Source organism: Pinus tabuliformis, chromosome 7 (genome assembly GCF_031772625.1).
Source record: "Pinus tabuliformis cultivar Carrire ecotype Pingquan chromosome 7, CPIR1, whole genome shotgun sequence".
NCBI classification, from domain to species: Eukaryota; Viridiplantae; Streptophyta; class Pinopsida; order Pinales; family Pinaceae; genus Pinus; species Pinus tabuliformis.
This window is the reverse complement of record NC_142293.1, coordinates 552516952-552535870: the sequence shown is the minus strand read 5'-3', so window position 1 is coordinate 552535870 and position 18919 is coordinate 552516952. Positions and strand designations below refer to the sequence as shown.

Genomic DNA, 18919 nt, shown 5'->3' with positions numbered 1-18919 from the left:
GAATAGAATGACAAGTCCTTGGACTGACCATGGGGTGTCCATTGTATCTGATGGATGGACAAATGTAAAAGGCAAGCCATTGATAAGTGTTCTTGTTGTGTCTGTTAGTGGTCTCATCTTTCTAACTGCACATGATTACTCAGACAAGTTCAAGACTGCCATCAACATTGCAGAAGCATTACTTGAAACAAATGACCGTATTGGGCCATACAATGTCATCCAAGTCATCACTGATAATGCTCCCAATTGTAAGGCAGCGGGAGCAATTATTGAGGATAAATACCCCAACATATTTTGGTTTGGATGTTTGGTTCACACATTGAACCTTCGGTTGCATGATATTGTCAAGAACAAAAATGAACAATACCAATGGATTGGTGATTTGTACAAGAAAGGCAAACAAATGATAATTTATTACAAACCATAGCAATACCCATGGCCTTTTCCGCAGTCACTCGAGATTGGAGTTGTTGAAGATTGCGAAGACCAGATTTTGTAGCTATTACCTCACCTTCAGGCGCCTTTTGAAGGTAAGAGAGTCAGTGGCTAGCATGGTATCAAGTCCACATTGGCAGGTATTAAAGGAAAGGGCTACAAATGCAGCTGACAGGGGAAGTTTTGAAATGGTGGATGAGGCCGCTCTTGATGGTCAGTTTTGGACAAGCGTGAGGCAAGTATTGGATTTCACCAAGTCCATTTATCACATGATTCGGTTTGCAGATACAGACAAACCAATGATTGGCGAGGTCTATGAGCAGATGGATACCATGTTGGGGGAAATAAAAGATATTGTTCATAACAGAGATCCCGACTTGTACAAACTAATTCACGATTGTGTGTGTGAACGGTGAAATAGACTTAATCTTTCACTACATTGCTTGGCGTATATGAGCAGATGGATACCATGTTGGGGGAAATAAAAGATATTGTTCATAACAGAGATCCCGACTTGTACAAACTGATTCACGATTGTGTGTGTGAACGGTGAAATAGACTTAATCTTCCACTACATTGCTTGGCGTATATCCTTACGCCAAAATACTACTCTACATATTGGTTGGGCCAACCTGCGGCAGGGGGTGGTGTTAGGACCAAACCCCATTTAGATCCAAAGGTAACTAGAGGATATTTGGAAGCATTAGAAAAGTTGGTACCTGACAAGGAGGAATGTGCAGCTGTGCGCCTTGAAATAGGCAGATACTTCAGTGGCACTGGTTTGTATGATAACTTCCATGCAATGGACGACAGAGATAGATTTGATACTCTCACATGGTGGGAAACATATGGCGGCCAGGGACTTTTGCCAAAATTGACCAAAAAAGTTCTTTCACAGGTTGTAAATACTTCTTCTGCAAAGAGGTGTCGGACCACCTACAGCTACATATATAATGTGAAAAGAAACAGACTCAATGAAAACCGAGTAGAAAGTTTGGTTTATGTGCACTACAACTTGAGGTTGTTGAGTCATTACTGTGATCGGGCCTATGAGGATCCCACATATAAAATTTGAGACAATCACCCAGAGGATGACAATTTGGAGGATGGCATTGTACATATTGAAGAACTAGAAGAGGAACTTGTAAGGGATGAAGATGAAGCAGCTACAGCAGCCATGCCACCTCCACCTCCACCTCCCCCATCCAGTAGCAGTGCTCGAGGTCCGAGTCTTGTTCCTTTGCTGTTGCCACCTCCATCTACACCCTCACGTGGAGGTTCTAGTTCTGGTCGTCGGTCTATGCGGGAGACTCCTAGAAGACCACCACGACCTGCTTATACTCCTGGAGACTCTCGTGGCAAGGGCCACATGTAGATTTACAGCTTACTTGTCTTTTTTAGTTTCTATTAGACTTTAGTTTTCATAACTGTTGAGTTTTGAGTCCTTGACTCTTGACTCTTGACTCTTTCATATCATAATGATATTTTTTGTAAACAATATATCACTGTGACAATGAAAATTTGAAGTTTGAAGTTGGGCCTTGGCAATTATAACTCATTGGTAATGATTGTGAATTATGAATATGATGCTTCGTGAAAGACTAAAGTTGTTTCATTTCATTTCATTATTCATGTTTCATTTTATAAATTTATAACATTTCATATTATGTTAACAGTTAGAAATTAGGACTTGGAAATATCTAAGATATTACTTCTTGTAATGGTTAAACTTAGCTTACAAGTACAACTTTAGTGATCAATGATGATAAATGTTATTGAATTTTCAATTTTGAAAGCTTGAAGTTGAAACTTTAAGATTGAATTTGATGAATCATGATTCATGAGACTCAATATGTTGCAGTTGTAATATGTATTTTACTAACTTGTGGACATGGTTGATGACAATTATAATTTCTAGATGATTGATGTGATATGGTTCAATGATCAATCTATGTTTTTTCATGTTTTTTATGTCTAATTCATCATTCTACATGTTTTTGTTGACATATATGTATCAAAAATTAAAAAATATAAAAAATATATATATTTTTAAAAAATCACTCCCAGATTCGCTCCCAAACTGGGAGCTTCTGAAAATGGTCGCTCCCGCTCCCCGCTCCCGCTCCCGCTCCCAAGCAACATTGGTTCTTTCAAAGCCTTGGTCGAAAATCAAACAGGGAAGAAGATCCAAATATTGATAACCGATAATGGAACCAAATATGAATCAAATGAGTTCAATAACTATTATAGAGAAGCTTCCACTAAGAGGGAGACTACTACCGCATATACTCCTGAACAAAATGGTGTTGCTTAAAGGAAGAACCATTGTATTATAGCAGCCACTCGTGCCATGCTTTATGATCAAAACCTTCCAAAGTTCTTATGGGCGGAAGTTGCCAATGCTACTGTGTACGTTCAAAATAGATGCCTTCATCAAGCGTTGGACTCCAAAACTCCCAAAGAAGTTTTCACCGATAAGAAGCCTGATGTTTCTCACTTTAGAATTTTTGGTAGCCCCGTATATTTTCATGTGCCGAAAGAAAAGAGAAGCAAATTGGATGCATCATGGAAGAAATGAACATTTCTGGGCTACAGTGAATCTTCTAAGGCATATAGAATCTATGTGCATGGTCAAAGAGAAGTGGAGATAAATCATGATGTCATCTTTGACGAAGATGTTGCCCTTGGGAAGATTAGTAACCTTCTTATTCCAAGGAAGGACAAAGCAGCAAATTCAGGAAAGCAGGGAGAACCGTAGGATGGGACGATGCCCGATGTTGAAGGACCAATGGATCCCATTGATCCACCTCCTCATGAACCCTCCTCCTCAAAAAGGAGACCCTCATGGCTTTGGGAAACTCGAACATGCCGAGAGAGATGTTGCTCCAAGGGGAACTTTTCGTAAAAGTAAGAAGCTGAATAGGTACCAAGGGTACGTAGTTGCCATAAGCACCATTGTTTAAAGTTCAAACTGAGCCTTGCACATTCGAAGAAGTTGTGAAGCACCAAATTTGGAAGGATGCTATGAACGAAGAGTATAAATTGATTATGAAAAATGATGTCTGGGATGTGGTCCCTAGACCCAAGGACAAATTCATTGTCGCCTCGAAATGGCTCTACAAGATGAAGCATGGAGTTGATGGAAGCGCTGAAAAGTTCAAGGCCAGGTTTGTTGCTCGAGGCTTCTCTCAAAAGGAAGTTGTGGACTACGATGAGATATTTGCACCAATTGCCCGATATACCACCATCCGTTTGATTATAGCCCTTGTTACCTCGCAAGGATGGAACCTACACCAGATGGATGTCAAAATCGCCTTCTTGCATGGTTCAATTAAGGAGAAATCCTATGTAGAACAACTCGAGCGGTTTAAAGTTCAAGATTGTCAAACACATGTATGCAGTTTGAAGAAAGCCCTCTATGGGTTGAAACAAGCTCCCCGAGCTTGGTATGAGAGGATTGACAGCTATCTGATGAAGTTGGGTTTTACAAGAAGTGAAGTTGATCCGAACCTTTACTTTAAGGTTGAGAATGATAGACCTCTCATCTTGGTACTTTATGTAGATGATCTCTTTCTGACAGGTGCAGACCCTCTTATTCATCAATGTAAGAGGGAGTTGGCTTCCAAGTTTGAAATGAAGGACCTAGGACTGATGCATTATTTCCTAGGGTTGGAGGTCTGGCAAAAGCCAGGTGAGATTTTCCTTTCTCAAGGAAAATACATTGTGAAGCTACTTGAAATATTTGGGATGGTGGACTGCAAGTCCGTGACTACTCCGGTGGAATTTAACTTCAAGAAGTTATGCGGAAGTGTTGTTGGGCCTGATTTGGGAAATCCTTTTGAGTATCGTCAACTCGTGGGGGCCCTGATGTTCTTAGTGAACTCCCATCTCGGCATATGTTTTGCAGTGAATACATTGAGTTAGTTTGTGGTCGAGCCTCATCACACACATTGGATTGTTGCCAAGAATCTCTTGAGATATCTTCGGGGCACAATCACCTATGGACTTGTTGAGGCCTCAGATTTCTGCTGCCCCAACATGGGGGATAACCACCCGGTCTAGACCTTGAGACAGCTCATTGTCCGCTTAAAGTGTTGGCTCTGACTGGGGATAATGGAACCCGTTTCCCAGTGTGGGTTTTAAGATGAGAGTGGGTGGTTCATAAATGATTGCAATAGAATAATGATAATCTAAATGACCTATTCTATCATGCAAATCTCTAATTAACTTATTCTAATATAAACTCGGGTATTTCTGTGTGGTATGCGATCTACAAAGATATCTGCTTAACATGTGATAATAAAGATTAATCACGCATAAACAGAGATGATAACGTATAAGATAATTTCTTTGACTAAATAGTTAGTCAAAGAAATTTATAAAATATATCGCATATATGATGAATTATATATATGAAAATTAACAATTTCAGCTAGGCATCATACAATAGTGCAATTAACGCTTAACAGAAAGAATAAATCTCACATACAATTCATGAAAGTAAAGTGTTGTCACTAATTAAACAAAAACAGAATCAATCATACAAGATAATAGTACCACATGTGCAAAGTTCTGCTCATATGACATGGATCAACTCCTTTCTTCAAATCAAATTATCTCCCAAGAACACAATAGTGGATCAACAAAGGAAAGTAGTCTGATATCTAAAAGAAACGATCATGTTCCATAATTTCATGAAAGCATTCACAAACTTATAGAAGTACATTCTTTGCAAATGTTTTTGATAAAATTCTGGACCCTTCTCTCATATAAATACTATTCTAACTAATGTGTAAAAATAGATTATACAAAAATTTGAGGAGGTTTCAAACAACCTTCCTCCTAATTAGTTAACTAACTCTAAAAATAAACAGTGGCTTGATGAGCAGAGGATAAGATGATGATTTGTTGTCTGCCATCTTGTCCTTCAAATCGCATATATCGGTCATTGGTTTGAGTTGAGGAGGTGCCCCAAAATGTGTCCTGAGTTGTCTTGCGAAAATCACATCGGTGAGAGGTGGCAACATCCACTGAGTCGAATGAAGTGAGCAGTTAAGGGTCATGATCTAGCTGTGTGGCTTCACGAGGTATTGCCAATACGACTCCCAGTCGGTCTTGGTCAATTTTGCGATTGCTTCCCTTTGAGTCTCTACCTTTTCCTGCCAACTTTTATGCAAAGCACCTAAATCGGGCATTTCTTTTAGATTGCCTTCCTTTACCAGGTTGGTGACAAACAGAGTGTGGTTCACCGCCTTGATTATATTCTTCAATACCCCAGCTGCCCTTGCCACTGCTAGCTCAGCTTGCTTGATTCTCACGTCCCAATCTGTGAAAAGAATGTCTTTGTGTGTCTCCTCGATTTCAGGTAGATTGGCTTTCCTTCCATCTTCTATTTCCTGCCATTCGATGAACTCTGAGATTCTGGTGTTCAGATCAGTAAACTCAGTTCTCTGGTTGATCGCCTTATCTGTTAGCTGGTCGCTAGTGATCAGATAAGGAGTAATGTGTGACATCTTTTGGCAGAAGTGCTCTTGCTGTTTCATCAGGAGGGAATTTAGTTCCAGCGCCTCTTTAACGAACTCCTCAGTAGTAGGAACATCCTTATATCTTTCCATGGCTTGCTGCAATTCTTGGAGTTGCATGTTTTTAGCCGATATATCAGCTTTGTGGCTTATTTTCAGGACCTCCATGCTCTGTTGTAATTGGGCAAGCTGCTCAGCTGCTTGCCTGTTCACACTTGCTTTCTCTGTTTCGAGCTGCTGCTCGAGCTGTGCAATCCTCTCCTCCTTTTCTCTCAACAAAGTAGAGACTTCAGTGGCTTTGTCCATGGTGGCCATTGCATATGCTCCCATGAACTGTGACAATCTAGTCAAGTTCTCAGCTGGGTTGAAAGGAATGTCCCTCCAAACTATGTCCATTGGCTCGTTTCCAGGTGGGAGCTCGAGTGTTTCTACCCTTTTCCTTTTTCTCTATCTTCTTACTACAACCTTGTGGAGCGGGTTGTAGAACACATCAAGTGGAGGGATTTCAGTCACTTTCAAGACGATCTCTGATGTGGGCAGAGCAGGGATAATCTCAGTCTATTGGGATGTTGTCGCCTGCTCATCCATAGGCTTGGACTGCTCATCCATGGATTTGGACTGCTCGTCCATAGACTTGGACTCTGTATTCTCCTGAATATGCAGAGGAGTTTGACACTCCATTGTCTCTTGGGTATCTGTCGTTTTGGGAGTGTCTTGTAGTTTCTAATTAAACTAGTTCCACTCTTGCTCCAAACTACTAATTTTGACCTCTGAACTGATTTCTTTAGGTGGGGTGCTCATAACTTGTTTCTCAGCTGACTTCTTACTAGACTCTGTTGTATTATCTGTGTCTTGGGCCTTCCCTGTATCTGGTGTTTTCTCAGTATTCACCTGAGATTCTATGCGAGAACTAGGTCCTTCACTGTTAACAGTCACACTCTTAGTCACGAGTTTCGGCAAATTTGAATGAATAAGTTCGAAATTCGCCGAACTTCAGATGAATACGAACTTATTCGTTCAAGTTCGCCAAACTTTATGGCGAACTCGAACTTCAAGCCGAATTCGAACTTAAAGGCGAATATAATCATTTAAGTTCGTTTCAGGTTCGATGAAAATCATTTAGGTTCGATTTAAAAAAATTCGAAATGGATTATTGTGGTTTCATTGTTTGCGGACGCCGGGTTTTAGCCTTTAGGTTTCAATGTTCATTGTTTGCGGAGGGTTATAACTTATACCGATACGGTTTGATGGGCATCTCAGACCTGTGACAATATCTTTGTCCTGTGCTCAATACAGTGGCATATCCTGGTGACATTACTTATTGTATCTGTGACTGTCTTAGCAGTTTGGTCCTATAACCCAGTCTACCACCGAGCGACGCTGCAGCGACCGACGACCACTGACCTCAACCTTCAGGGCCTCAAGTTTCAACCGTTCAACCGAACGACCAGTCTGGACTCCGTGTGGGCAAGCTGCAAGCCTGCAACATACAGACTACAGTCTACAGGTTCAGTTACACTTTGCAAGTTTGTTGTAGGTGATGTTTTCATAAGTTGGCCACGCCGCCACACTATACATTGTTTTTAATTCCTTCACATGTAACTGTAGCAGTAGTTGTTGTTGAGAACTAGATAATGTCCTAGGAATAAGTTCGAAGTCTATATTCTCAGGTGAAAGTTCTCTAGGATGCCCTTGACTGTCTAGCTGAAAAGACCCAACCCGCAAAGCAGATGAAAGATGCCCATCAGACGATACCCTTCCACTGCCATTTCCATTGCTCAGGGAGTCCTTCCTCCCTCCTGCTGGACTCAGATTAATAGTCTTGAGTCATCTCCCACTAGAGAACAATACACCTTCACTGTAGCTGCTTCGAACCCCTCACAAAGCTATGCACAATTCAGCCACTGATACGCAGCCCAGAGATTAAGTTCTCGGTCAGGTTATGGCATTAAATAGGTCTCACAGTCCATACGTCCAGCTCTGCTACAAACAGTGTTTATACCTCGAGACCGATGCAATGGAAATGATGCAACCATTTGTGCCTGGCTATGAGAAAAGGGGCAACTTTCTCCTCTAGGCTCTACCACATAAACCTTGAGAATGGTAGCGACAAAGATTTCCACTTTGCAATGGAAAGTCTGAGAAATCAATGACTGATGCACCTGCAGACTGCAGTACCTGGAATTAAATTGGTATTCCATTCTCCCTCAAGTTGTAAACTTGTATGATGTTAATGCAAGTCTAAATTTATATGTATCATATTCATTTAACTCCCAGTGATTAGTTTTAAAACCTTGTTATCCGGATCCCATCATTAGGCTTATATCGATTTCTTTTCTGTAGATTTTCTCTTTTATATAACCTGTCCATACATTTTATATCCAACAGCAGCTTATGCTCTTTCCAGGTGTCTGCTTCTGCTTTGATATAGTCTGCTTTAGCTTTCCGGAAAGTTTCATTCATGTACACTCTCAAGTCTTTTTTCATCTGCATTTTTACCCAGTTCTGTCAGGCTGAATGATGTATCAACAGACTGTTCCTCCAGAGTCCAAACATCAGAAATTTATTTGGCAATAGTTAAGTTTTAACTTCAGAAATTTAATGCAATGGATAATAGACAGCAGCCTTTACAAATAGACAGTTTCATTCAAACTTGAATAGACAGAGCAGATTGGAAGATGGAAGTTTGGAACCTGATATTTATTATTTAGTTGATTTTTTTTTATGTTTCATTCTGCAAAAAAAAAAAAACTAATGAAAATGTAAATTCAAAAAAAATTGCAGACATTTCAGACTTCAAGCCTTCACCAGTTTTCAACAATCAGAGGTTCAGAACCTTCAAATTTCAATGGCACCCCCAAAATCAACTACTGTAGCTTGGAATTTTGTCAAAAAAGATGGTTATAATCTTTCATGTCAGCTGTGTGGACATGATTTCACTGGCACTTTAACTAGAGCAGTGGATCACCTTCTCGGTATTAGCAATGGAAGTGGAGGTGGTGTTGAAGCCTGCACTAAGATCACTGATGAACAAAAAGCCACAGTGCAGAAAGACCATTCCAATTCACAGATGCAAAAGGAGAAAAGGGTAAATAAGAGGCAGCGAATTGAGAGGGGGATTGCCATGTCTTCCTCCAACACAATTAATTCAATCTCAATTATTGGTGGATCAAGTTCTACTGAAGCAAAAACAGGTGGAACCAAAACATTAAATCAACTCTAGAAACCTGTTGAGAAACAGGAAGTTGATGATGCTATTGCAAGAATTCTTTTATGCATGTGCGATTCCCTTTAATGTGGCAAGGAGTCCATATTTTAAAAATGTAATTAATAAGGCCATTGATTTTGGGAAGGGCTATGTTCCTCCCGGATCTGAAGCTTTAAGGACAACTTTGCTAAAGAAAGTAAAAGACAGAGTGACAAGAAAGTTCACTGAGATTAAAGAGACTTGGAAACTTACAGGATGCACAATTTTGAGTGATGGTTGGTCAGATTTGTGTCATCACCCATTGATCAATGTGCTTGTTTATAGTCCTCAAGGGGTACTTTTCTTGAAGGCAGTAAATGCAATGGATCGAGTGAAGACATCAGAATTTATTTTCATAATTTTGGATGAAGCGATTCAAGAGGTTGGGGCGGAAAATGTTGTCCATGTTATTACAGATAATGCATCAAATTGTGTTGGTGCAAGGAAGCTGATTACGGAAAAGTATAATCAGATTTATTGGACCCCTTGTGCAGCTCACTGCTTGGATTTAATGTTGCATGACTTAGCCAAATTTCCTTGGGTCAATGAGACAATCCGAAGAGCCAAAACAATTGCAAACTTCATCATCAACCATCGTCTCACTTTGAGCATATACAGGAAGAATGCATCAAAAGAGTTGTTGAGGCCTTGTGATACAAGGTTTGCCACTTTTTATATTACTCTGAAAAGAGTTGTTGAGGAAAAAGCAAGCCTAAGAGCTGTTTTTTGCAACACTGAGTGGGAGAGATCTACCCTTTCAAAAGAAACTAAGGGGAAAAATGTTGAACAAATAGTGCTCAATAATGGCTTTTGGGAAAATGCAAACAAGGTTTTAAAAATTTGTGGCCCAATTGTTAATGTGCTCCGCATGGTTGATGGTGACAAACCTTGTATGGGTTTTGTTTATGAAAGCATTGATCGTTGCAAAGAGACCATTGCAACTGCTTTTAATAATGTGGAAGCTGATTACCAGGAGATATGGGATTTAATTGATCAAAGATGGAAGATGATGCATAGTCCATTACATGCAGCAGCATGCTATTTGGACCCTAGATTGTTTGGGTTACCAAGACATAGGGATGAAGAAATCATGAATGGACTTATCCAGTCTATTGAGAAGCTAAATCCAGATCCAGAAATTGCAGGTTTGATCAGAAGTCAGTTGAGGGCATACAGGTTAGAAGAAGGGTTATTTGGAACACAATCAACAAAGTATGATAGGAGCAGAAGTGATCCAGCAGTATGGTGGGAATTTTATGGTTCAGGGGCACCAGAATTGCAAAATTTTGCAATTCGTATCTTAAGCCAGGGATCAAGTGCATCAGCGTGTGAAAGGAATTGGAGTTCCTTTGACCACATTCATTCCAAGAAAAGAAATAGATTGTTATCTGGAAGATTAGAAGATCTTGTTTATGTTCGTAGTAACTTGCAGTTGGCATTGAAGAATGTGGCTAAAGAGTCATCCAATTCCTCTACTTTGTGGATCGATCCTGTTCCAAATGCATCAATGGATGACGTTGATTTGTACATTGATAGTGACATTGCCAGGTAATTGACTGATGAATCTAATGCTGAAGCATCTAGCGGATTCACAACTCCTAATGCCCTTGATGATATAGAACTTTTTGATATAACAAGTGGGCCACAAGAACATCAAGAATAAAACTTGTGTTCCTGTTTTAGATTTCTAGTTTACTTTTTGCATGAACAATTTTCTAAAACTGCCAAGCTACTTTAAACTTTCGAGTTTATATATTTTGAATACTTTTTTATCAAATTGTTTTTCAATATATGAAATCTGATATGGCCCATGGTTTTGTTGAATTTGATATGTGTGCCAAATTGCCAATGTCTATGATGAATTTCTCACCTTGTTTACTATGTATGGAAGTTGGAACTTGGTTCTTTATTGGAATTTGGCACTCGCTTTCATGGTTTATAAAAATTTAAAATTATGTCGAAATGATTTAAATGTTTGAGCAATAATCTTATGTCTTTGCAATGTGCATTATATATATATATATACATTTTTTTTCGAATTTCTATATGTCGAATTTTATGTCAAACTTTATCGACAAAATTTTAGTTGGCAAACTTTATTCAAATTTCAAGGTCGCCGAACTCGAACTCGAACACAAACCTGGTGACTTAGGTCACACTTGGTGTAGGCTTATCTTTGATCTTCAACAAGTGCATTGGGATTACTTCGAGCCTTTCATTTCTGAATTCCCGAAATTTTTCAAAATCTTCAGGACTCAGGTTCGCTTTAGCCCATTCGAACACTTGTTCGAAGGATTCGGCCGACTGTAACAAGTCTTCAAAATCGTTATCCTCATGGTTGTATGGCTTGAGCTTTACCACAGTAGTGATGTTATATGCTACCTTGTCTAGATCAAATTGCCTTTTCAGCAATGTATGAAGCCTGAGGGCTTCCATGTTTACTGACTCCTTAATGGCATGATTAAAATTTGCTAAAGCAAAAGAACCACACTTGACAGGAAAAGAGGGCCATAATAACTTCTTGCTTTCTTTGAGGACTTTAGTTAGGCCTTTTCCCACAGTCTGGTGGGCGATTTCCCTTGCTAACAATTTATCAGAAACATACAAAGGAAGGACATGTGGGTCGGCTGTGCTACCAAAAACCCTAATGTAGGTGAACCATTCTTCAATAAAATATTTGCCAACAGCTAGAAGGTCTGTTGCGGCTTCTTGGGAAAACCTGGGGGCTTTCTTATTGAAAATTATTTGATGCAGGGGCAAAATAACAGAATGACATATTTTATAGAAATGAGGTATATAATGGGATTCCCATATTTGCTTATGACTGAGATGGATAGGGTAGGGGTCCTGTAAGGTCCATTTCCAACCCATGGTCAGAAATGTAGTGCAGAAACAGATGGCGTCCATAATGTAGGCACTAAAATAGAATGGGGGAAGGTTCTTTGGAGAGGAGGCTCTCTTCTATCGATATTCGGTAATGATGGTGGCTAGGTTATCAGATAGGATGGTGGCCCAATTCATGATGTGGGAATTAATGCAGGCATCAATCAGAGGAATCCATTCTATGGAAAACTTAGCATTATTGGGTAACCCATATAGTCTACATAACATAGCAGCTGCATAGTTGTATGGATTTGCCAAAGAGGCTATAGCATACATACCCGATTTGTCAAATTTGAATTTGTTGTCCAATACTCTCCAGCCCTGAATCAGCTTGAAGGGGTCTGGGTTCTTCTTTGCGAAGTTGGCCACATATGTCTTATCATATATATCCTGAGGGTCAAGTATATGGTACATTTTCTTCAGGTCCTCTGCTCTGAATGATCCCATGAGTTCCATTCTTGAATTCCTGAATTGCCTATCTTCAATGGTGAGGTTTTCGACCACCCACCTGATCATATCCGTGTATGGGAGGATTTTAGCCCTTGCTCCTATCCTATGCAGGAAAGAACAAGCAACATCCTTGAATTGAAGCCTCGAAGGTCTTGTTGAGTCAGTTGTTGCTCTTGTGACAGTAATCTTGGGACGCTCATCCTCAAGCCTATTGTATATGACCTCCCAAGCTGTTGCTCCTCCATCAACGCTGCAGACTGTATCAGAGAATATGGGAGCCATCTCTGTAAACTCGGATTCAGCAATGCTCTGCTTTTTCTGTTTCTGCATCACCTTCCTCAATGACATGTCTTTTGTAGCTTGCCTGAAATGGACAAGATATATCAGCGCAGACGGTATTGGGCAATTAAGACTGAAAGCTTTTCTGAAATGACTTTGGATCGTGAGAAAGGTTTAATGAGATACTCAACGTTAACTACCCATAACTTGGAAAATGATTACCTCTCCTCGGGCCGCTAAATATTTATTAACCTGTCAATTCGTTCGTTTTTGTATTTAAAACGCAATTATTTCACATGCTTACCGCTCTTATTCGCACATCACAATCTTTAAACGGATACAATATAGCGTTGTCTTTTCTATAAGGCGAAATGCGATTGTCGCAATATCGCATTTCGCAAATCGTTAATGGGCGTTGTAGTGGCATAGCTTAATTACTTGCGAAGTTTGCGAAGTGTGATTTGTGAAATGACAAGGTGCTTATGATCGGGATATCGCAGCGGGAGGTTTGATCGCGCATCGCAAATTTTTAAAGGTGTTTTATGATAGTCACATGGAAAAGCGCGATTTGTGATTTGCGATGAGGATCTCATCCTTGGGTTGTTTTGCAAGATTTTTCAAGGCAATTTCTTAGAGTTAGGTTTTATTATCCTAAGACTAAAAATTTAAAAAGGGTCCCCATTTATATCTCTAACCTTAGCTATTGTTATTCATAAATGGGGGGGTTGTTTCATAGTACAATAGGACTGAGATACACTGTCGGGAATGTGAGGCTCCATGGTTATTCTGATGCTGACTGGGCTGGCAGTGCAGTGGATCATAAAATCACATTAGGATGTTGCTTCTCCCTAGGTTATGCTTCGATATCCTGGATGAGCAGGAAGCAAAAGTCAGTTGCTATGAGCACCACTGAGGCTGAGTATATTGCTGCTAGTATGGCCTCCTGTGAAGTTGTTTGGTTGAGGAAGCTCTTTAGTGAGCTGTTTGGAAATGTGTTGGATACCACCGTGATCTTCTACGACAACCAAAGTGGGATTCGTCTTTCGGAGAATCCCTTATTTCATGACCGCTCCAAGCATATTGATATCATGTACCACTTTATTCGAGATATGGTACAATGGGGAGCAATAAGGCTTCATCAAATTGCGACTGATGATCAGGTCGCAGATATTCTTATGAAGCCCCTGGGGAAGGTCAAATTCTTAACCTTCCATGAACAACTTGAAGTCGTGCAGCGACTCTCTTATGAGGGTCCCGTTTGATTTGGATATTGGGCTCAAGGAGCTCAGGGGGCTTGGGGTACTTCTTGGAGAGATGAGCGACCATAGGGTGAGTGGTTCACCTTCCCCTAGTGGTACGCGATGTACAAGGTGAGTGGTTCACCTTCCCCTGTGATACCCCATGATGGTTGAGATATGCATAAGATGAGTGGTTCACCTTCTCCTATGGCATATGAGCAAGATGAGTGGTTCACCTTCTCCTATCGATACATCCTACCCATGCAATCTGGGACTCATGGGAAGTACCTCTCATTTGGCCAATGAGTAGGGAAATGAGGATAGGGACCATAGTACTACCGATGGACGCATCGTGTACTACCGTACTCCCTATGCTAGGATGTTTGATATTGATTTGGATCAATGGAGACTGACTTCGGGTCAGTGGAGAGTAGTATGATACACTCTCGATTATTGGAGACTGACTTCGGGTTAATGGAGAATGGTATGACACATTCTCGATCATTTCTTCTTCATTATTTCTTCATGGTTCAACAAAGCAAAGCAGAGTATAACAGGGATGTCAGAGATGGTATAGATTGACAGATGATTTGGCAGGTGGAGTTCTTCCTAGTTGAGAGGGAGTGTTAAATTTGGCAACTAGGGCCAAACTCCACCTTGGACAGCTCATATGATGCAGTTGATATTTTTATTGGGTTCCTCTTTCCGAGAGATGTAGGATTGATCTAAAGATCATCTCATTTTGACATGTACAAATGGAATTATGAATTTATTTCATTTATGGACAAATTGTCAAGGTCGGCCAGCAAACTAATGTAGGCTCAGAAGCCCAAAAGACATGTCTTTTCATCCTCAACGTTGCATATAAATAGAAGGTGCATCTACCTCATTTGGACATCATTCATTCTCACACATATCTCTCTCTCCTCATCTGATTGGGTTGTACAACTTCAAGGCAGCCTCCTTCTCCTCCACATGTGTGAAGTTTGACAGCGATTTTCTATTTTCTGGTTGACCGAATTGCAGAAGGGTTGACCAGCGTTGAGCGGGCAACAATTGACATTATTTGACTGCGTTTTTCCTTGGAGAAATTCTGTTTGGGCAGGCCGCATTTATGGGCACATAAATCGAGGCAATCAGAGTTGCCCGCTCTGAGGGAAATATTAATTTATTAATTAATAAATTAATAATAATAAAAATACTAATAATTTTACCTGAGACTAATATCATTAAGATTAATTGGAAATTAACATTTCTTATATTACTAAAGGTTATTACAATAATATCACTATTAATGACATTATTTTGATAATTTGATTAAAAAATAAATAAATAGAATATAAAAATAAAATATTAATTACCCTAACCCATTATTGATAATAATATTCAAAAAAAAAAAAAAATTAATATAGTAATATTAGCTTAAGGTTAATATAATACAATAATATTACTGAAAAAATAAAAATTAAAAAATAAATAAAATTAATAAATTAATTAAATAATAAAATTAATATATATATCTATATATATATATTTATATTTATATGGTATAACCGTTAAAGGACTTTTTAATCATTCCCTGCTCATATAGCCGTTTATATAGCCGTTGAAGGACCTGCATACTCTATTTAACGGATCGCTCAGATTTGTTCCTCAACTTGTCCTGACGATGAACCACACTAGTTGGTTCGAAACGCGTCGACAAATGATTCTCTATGTGATTTTGCTGAAATCTCTAACAAGCAATCAGAGTTGTTTGACTAGTGTTGACCACAAGGAAGTTGACCGATATTTTCGAGACTGTTTTGGGTTGATTTGGACAGTTGTTGGAGGCCAAGTTGACTAGGTTTGACCAAGCTGATTTGGAGGTGTAATTCTATTGTTTGACCAGTGTTGACTTTCTAGTTAGGGCATCCTGTTGACTGCAGTTTGACTGGATAGATTTGACTGTAATTGGGCAAGTGAATTTTGTATATTGCACTCTCTCTATGCTAAACTTTTGAAGAATAATAAGAAGGCTTGATCAAAGGGTTTCCCCACATTTGATTTTTTCCCTAGCATCCGCCAAATATTGTGTCCTCTTGTCTTGGCTTGTCTTCTGCTTTTTATTTATGTTCTATCTGCATTTACTGTCATGCTAATGTGATTGCTAATCTGGAAATTGATATTGGGCTAATAAGAAAAATTGAAGTAAATTTCTCTTAAGCATAGAACATACCATTGTTATCTAAAATTAGCAAAGGCACGATGCAATGACCATCGCACCAACAGATAGAGGTCCACCATCCTAAGTTTATAGATGCAAGGAGGGAGAAAATGTGGAGGCGTGCGTTAACCCTTTCCTCGGCGTGCTTTTTCCACCCCTCTGGTACGCCTTTCACTTATTTTCGATAATGTTTTGACTAGGAGCATAACCTAGGAGCCTAAGCTTGCTTTTGATGATTTAGCATTTATTTACCCCTTAATGATGAGTCAGTTTCTTGCTCATCAAGGTTGGGACATGCAAGTGTTCCTTTATTATGTGATGGAACATCAAATACTCAAGGAATTGGGCAACAACTAATGAGAGGGGTAGAGCTCATGCTAGGATTTTGCCCATGCACTAGTTTACATCCTAGCCATCTCTTGCATTTTTAACTTTCTTTTTTTTAAGTGTGGCAATTTTATGCTTTTATCATTCCCTCAGTTGCATCAACCTCCAGGGCAAAAATTTAGACACGGAATTTAGAGTACCAATCACAATGAACAAATGACCACAATCTCGAAAAATGGAGATGAATTATTGGGAACGATAGAAAGTGGGAAGCATGGAATAATCGTGGACATGCTACTTCAATCCAAGTCTCTCAAGTACTACCCCTCCTATAACCCTAAGGCCTCAGAGGAGGTCCTACTAGACTAGGGTCAAAAGCTAACCTCCTCGGTAAAGTGACAGAACAAGTTTACAGTCAAGATCCATCAATCATCCAAATCACCCCTTAATAAGTTAATCCATGTTAAAATGCCCAAAACATTGGGTAAAAACACAAGATTGCAAGATGGTTAAAGTACCTAGTGAATGATGACCCACCTTCAAGAGGAATGTTGGACGGCGAGAGGTGTCTAGCCAATGCAAACAACGGAGGATTACGACATAATATCATGTACTAAGCAATGTAGGGCTGCTAACTGGCTGGCTATCCAAAGGAGAAGAAAAAATTTCTCCTATGGTGTTACCCACATTTTGGTGGGTAGCAACCACAAAAGTAGGTCAATGGGACTGTTGAGTACAATAGTGTTGATACAGTGTGGAAGTGCAAAAGAGGCTCCTATATAAAGAAAGCTACAAGATGTAAAATACTAATCTATGCTAAGACATGAAGTCTGATGTTTGAACACTGAAAGAGAACCATAGATCTGAAAAGAAAACGTACAAGGAGAGTAGATCCAGAGTCCAGAATACAAATAATATAAAGCATATTAGGGTCAACTAAAATTAGCAGCCCTAACATCAACAGTTGAACGCAGGAAATTTCAAATAGAAAAATCTTTGCATAGAAGATTGTCTAAAAGAGGAGCTAGAAATAGATCTGGCTCATGTAATGTTGGTGTCGGATCTGGAACAACAAGATCAAAGGCTTCTTTGGGAAGGAGGCATCCCGCAAGCCCTCACTGATCTATAATCAGAAGTAAAACTTCTATCAGTGAGTCTCTTGGCACCCCTCATAGATGGAAGCCCCATAAAAAGGGAAATGATCATCCCAATGGATATTGGTGTAGGGGAAGACCAGAGAGCTTTAGCAACTTCTGGAAATTATTCAATAAGGGATGTTGGAGTACATGACAAGCTCAAATTTACTATTAAATGCACCTTTACATTACGAACTTTATAATAATGTTGGTATGACACGTGAAAAAATGTATCATCTTTATGTACGGGTTTGGTGGTCGAACCACCATATATTTGTCAAGGTGCCATATATGATGTAATGAGAGATGATTACCCTAAGAGGATGGTATGTGTATGTGGGTAGCCTACCTCGGGCTCCCAATGATGTAATAGTTGCAGCATTATATATTAAGAAATGTTTCTCTCCATACGTGTCTATAATATTGTGTATGCAACCATATAAATCAATAAAAAAATTCAAAGAATAACTGTATACAATCATTGGAGGCACTTGATCACCAGCTAATTGTGACCCCATCCTAATTAACTTAAGAGATTACAATTAATGTGTTCTCGTTTTAATTAAAAAGTCAATACAATGAGAGATACAAAGTGAGAAAAATGAGTATGACAAGAGAATGGCAATATCTTGGACTAACAAAAACAGCATTATTGCACTGTTAACCTATTGAATTCCTTGGCTTAACAATGCCTGCTATGTGCAACAGCTAAGAAGCAGAGCCAAGTTGAGAAATGATTACCATTCTTGACCAATTGCAATGTGCACTGCACCAAGGGAAAATGAAAACTGCATTCTGAAAGTTTGCTTCAAAGGACACACTCTTACGATTTGAAAAAATATACCTGTGCAAGAGAAGGAAATTCAGAATGTCCATGAAAGAATACGGTTAATCAATAATCACATCAATCGAAAGTGATTCTGTGAAAGCATTCAAAGCTTTCAAACATTGAAAGAATAATACATACTCAGCTTTTGACAAAACACGAGCTTCATTATTCTCAAAACCATTTAGAGAACTCAGAACCTGCACAGGTAAAACAAACAAATAAATTTAAAGAGTGTCTGTAATCTCAAACAAGCAAACCATGTCATGAAATAGAAGGAATCAAATATATTGTAAATAGAAATATAGGCAAAGAACCTGCACAGGTAAAACAAACAAATAAATTTAAAGAGTGTCTGTAATCTCAAACA

General features: G+C 39.2%; 1 protein-coding gene across 1 annotated transcript in view; it reads right to left on the bottom strand.

Annotated features, from left to right (window-relative positions):
* The window catches only part of LOC149248565 (uncharacterized), a 392334-nt gene that overhangs the window by 286976 nt on the left and 86439 nt on the right, over positions 1–18919 (bottom strand). Inside the window, exons 12-13 of the mRNA XM_089450455.1 lie at positions 18691–18749; positions 18465–18567 (exon numbers count right to left, since the gene is read on the bottom strand). Coding sequence (XP_089306581.1) covers positions 18465–18567; positions 18691–18749 — 162 coding nt within the window. The remainder of the gene's footprint in view (positions 1–18464; positions 18568–18690; positions 18750–18919) is intronic.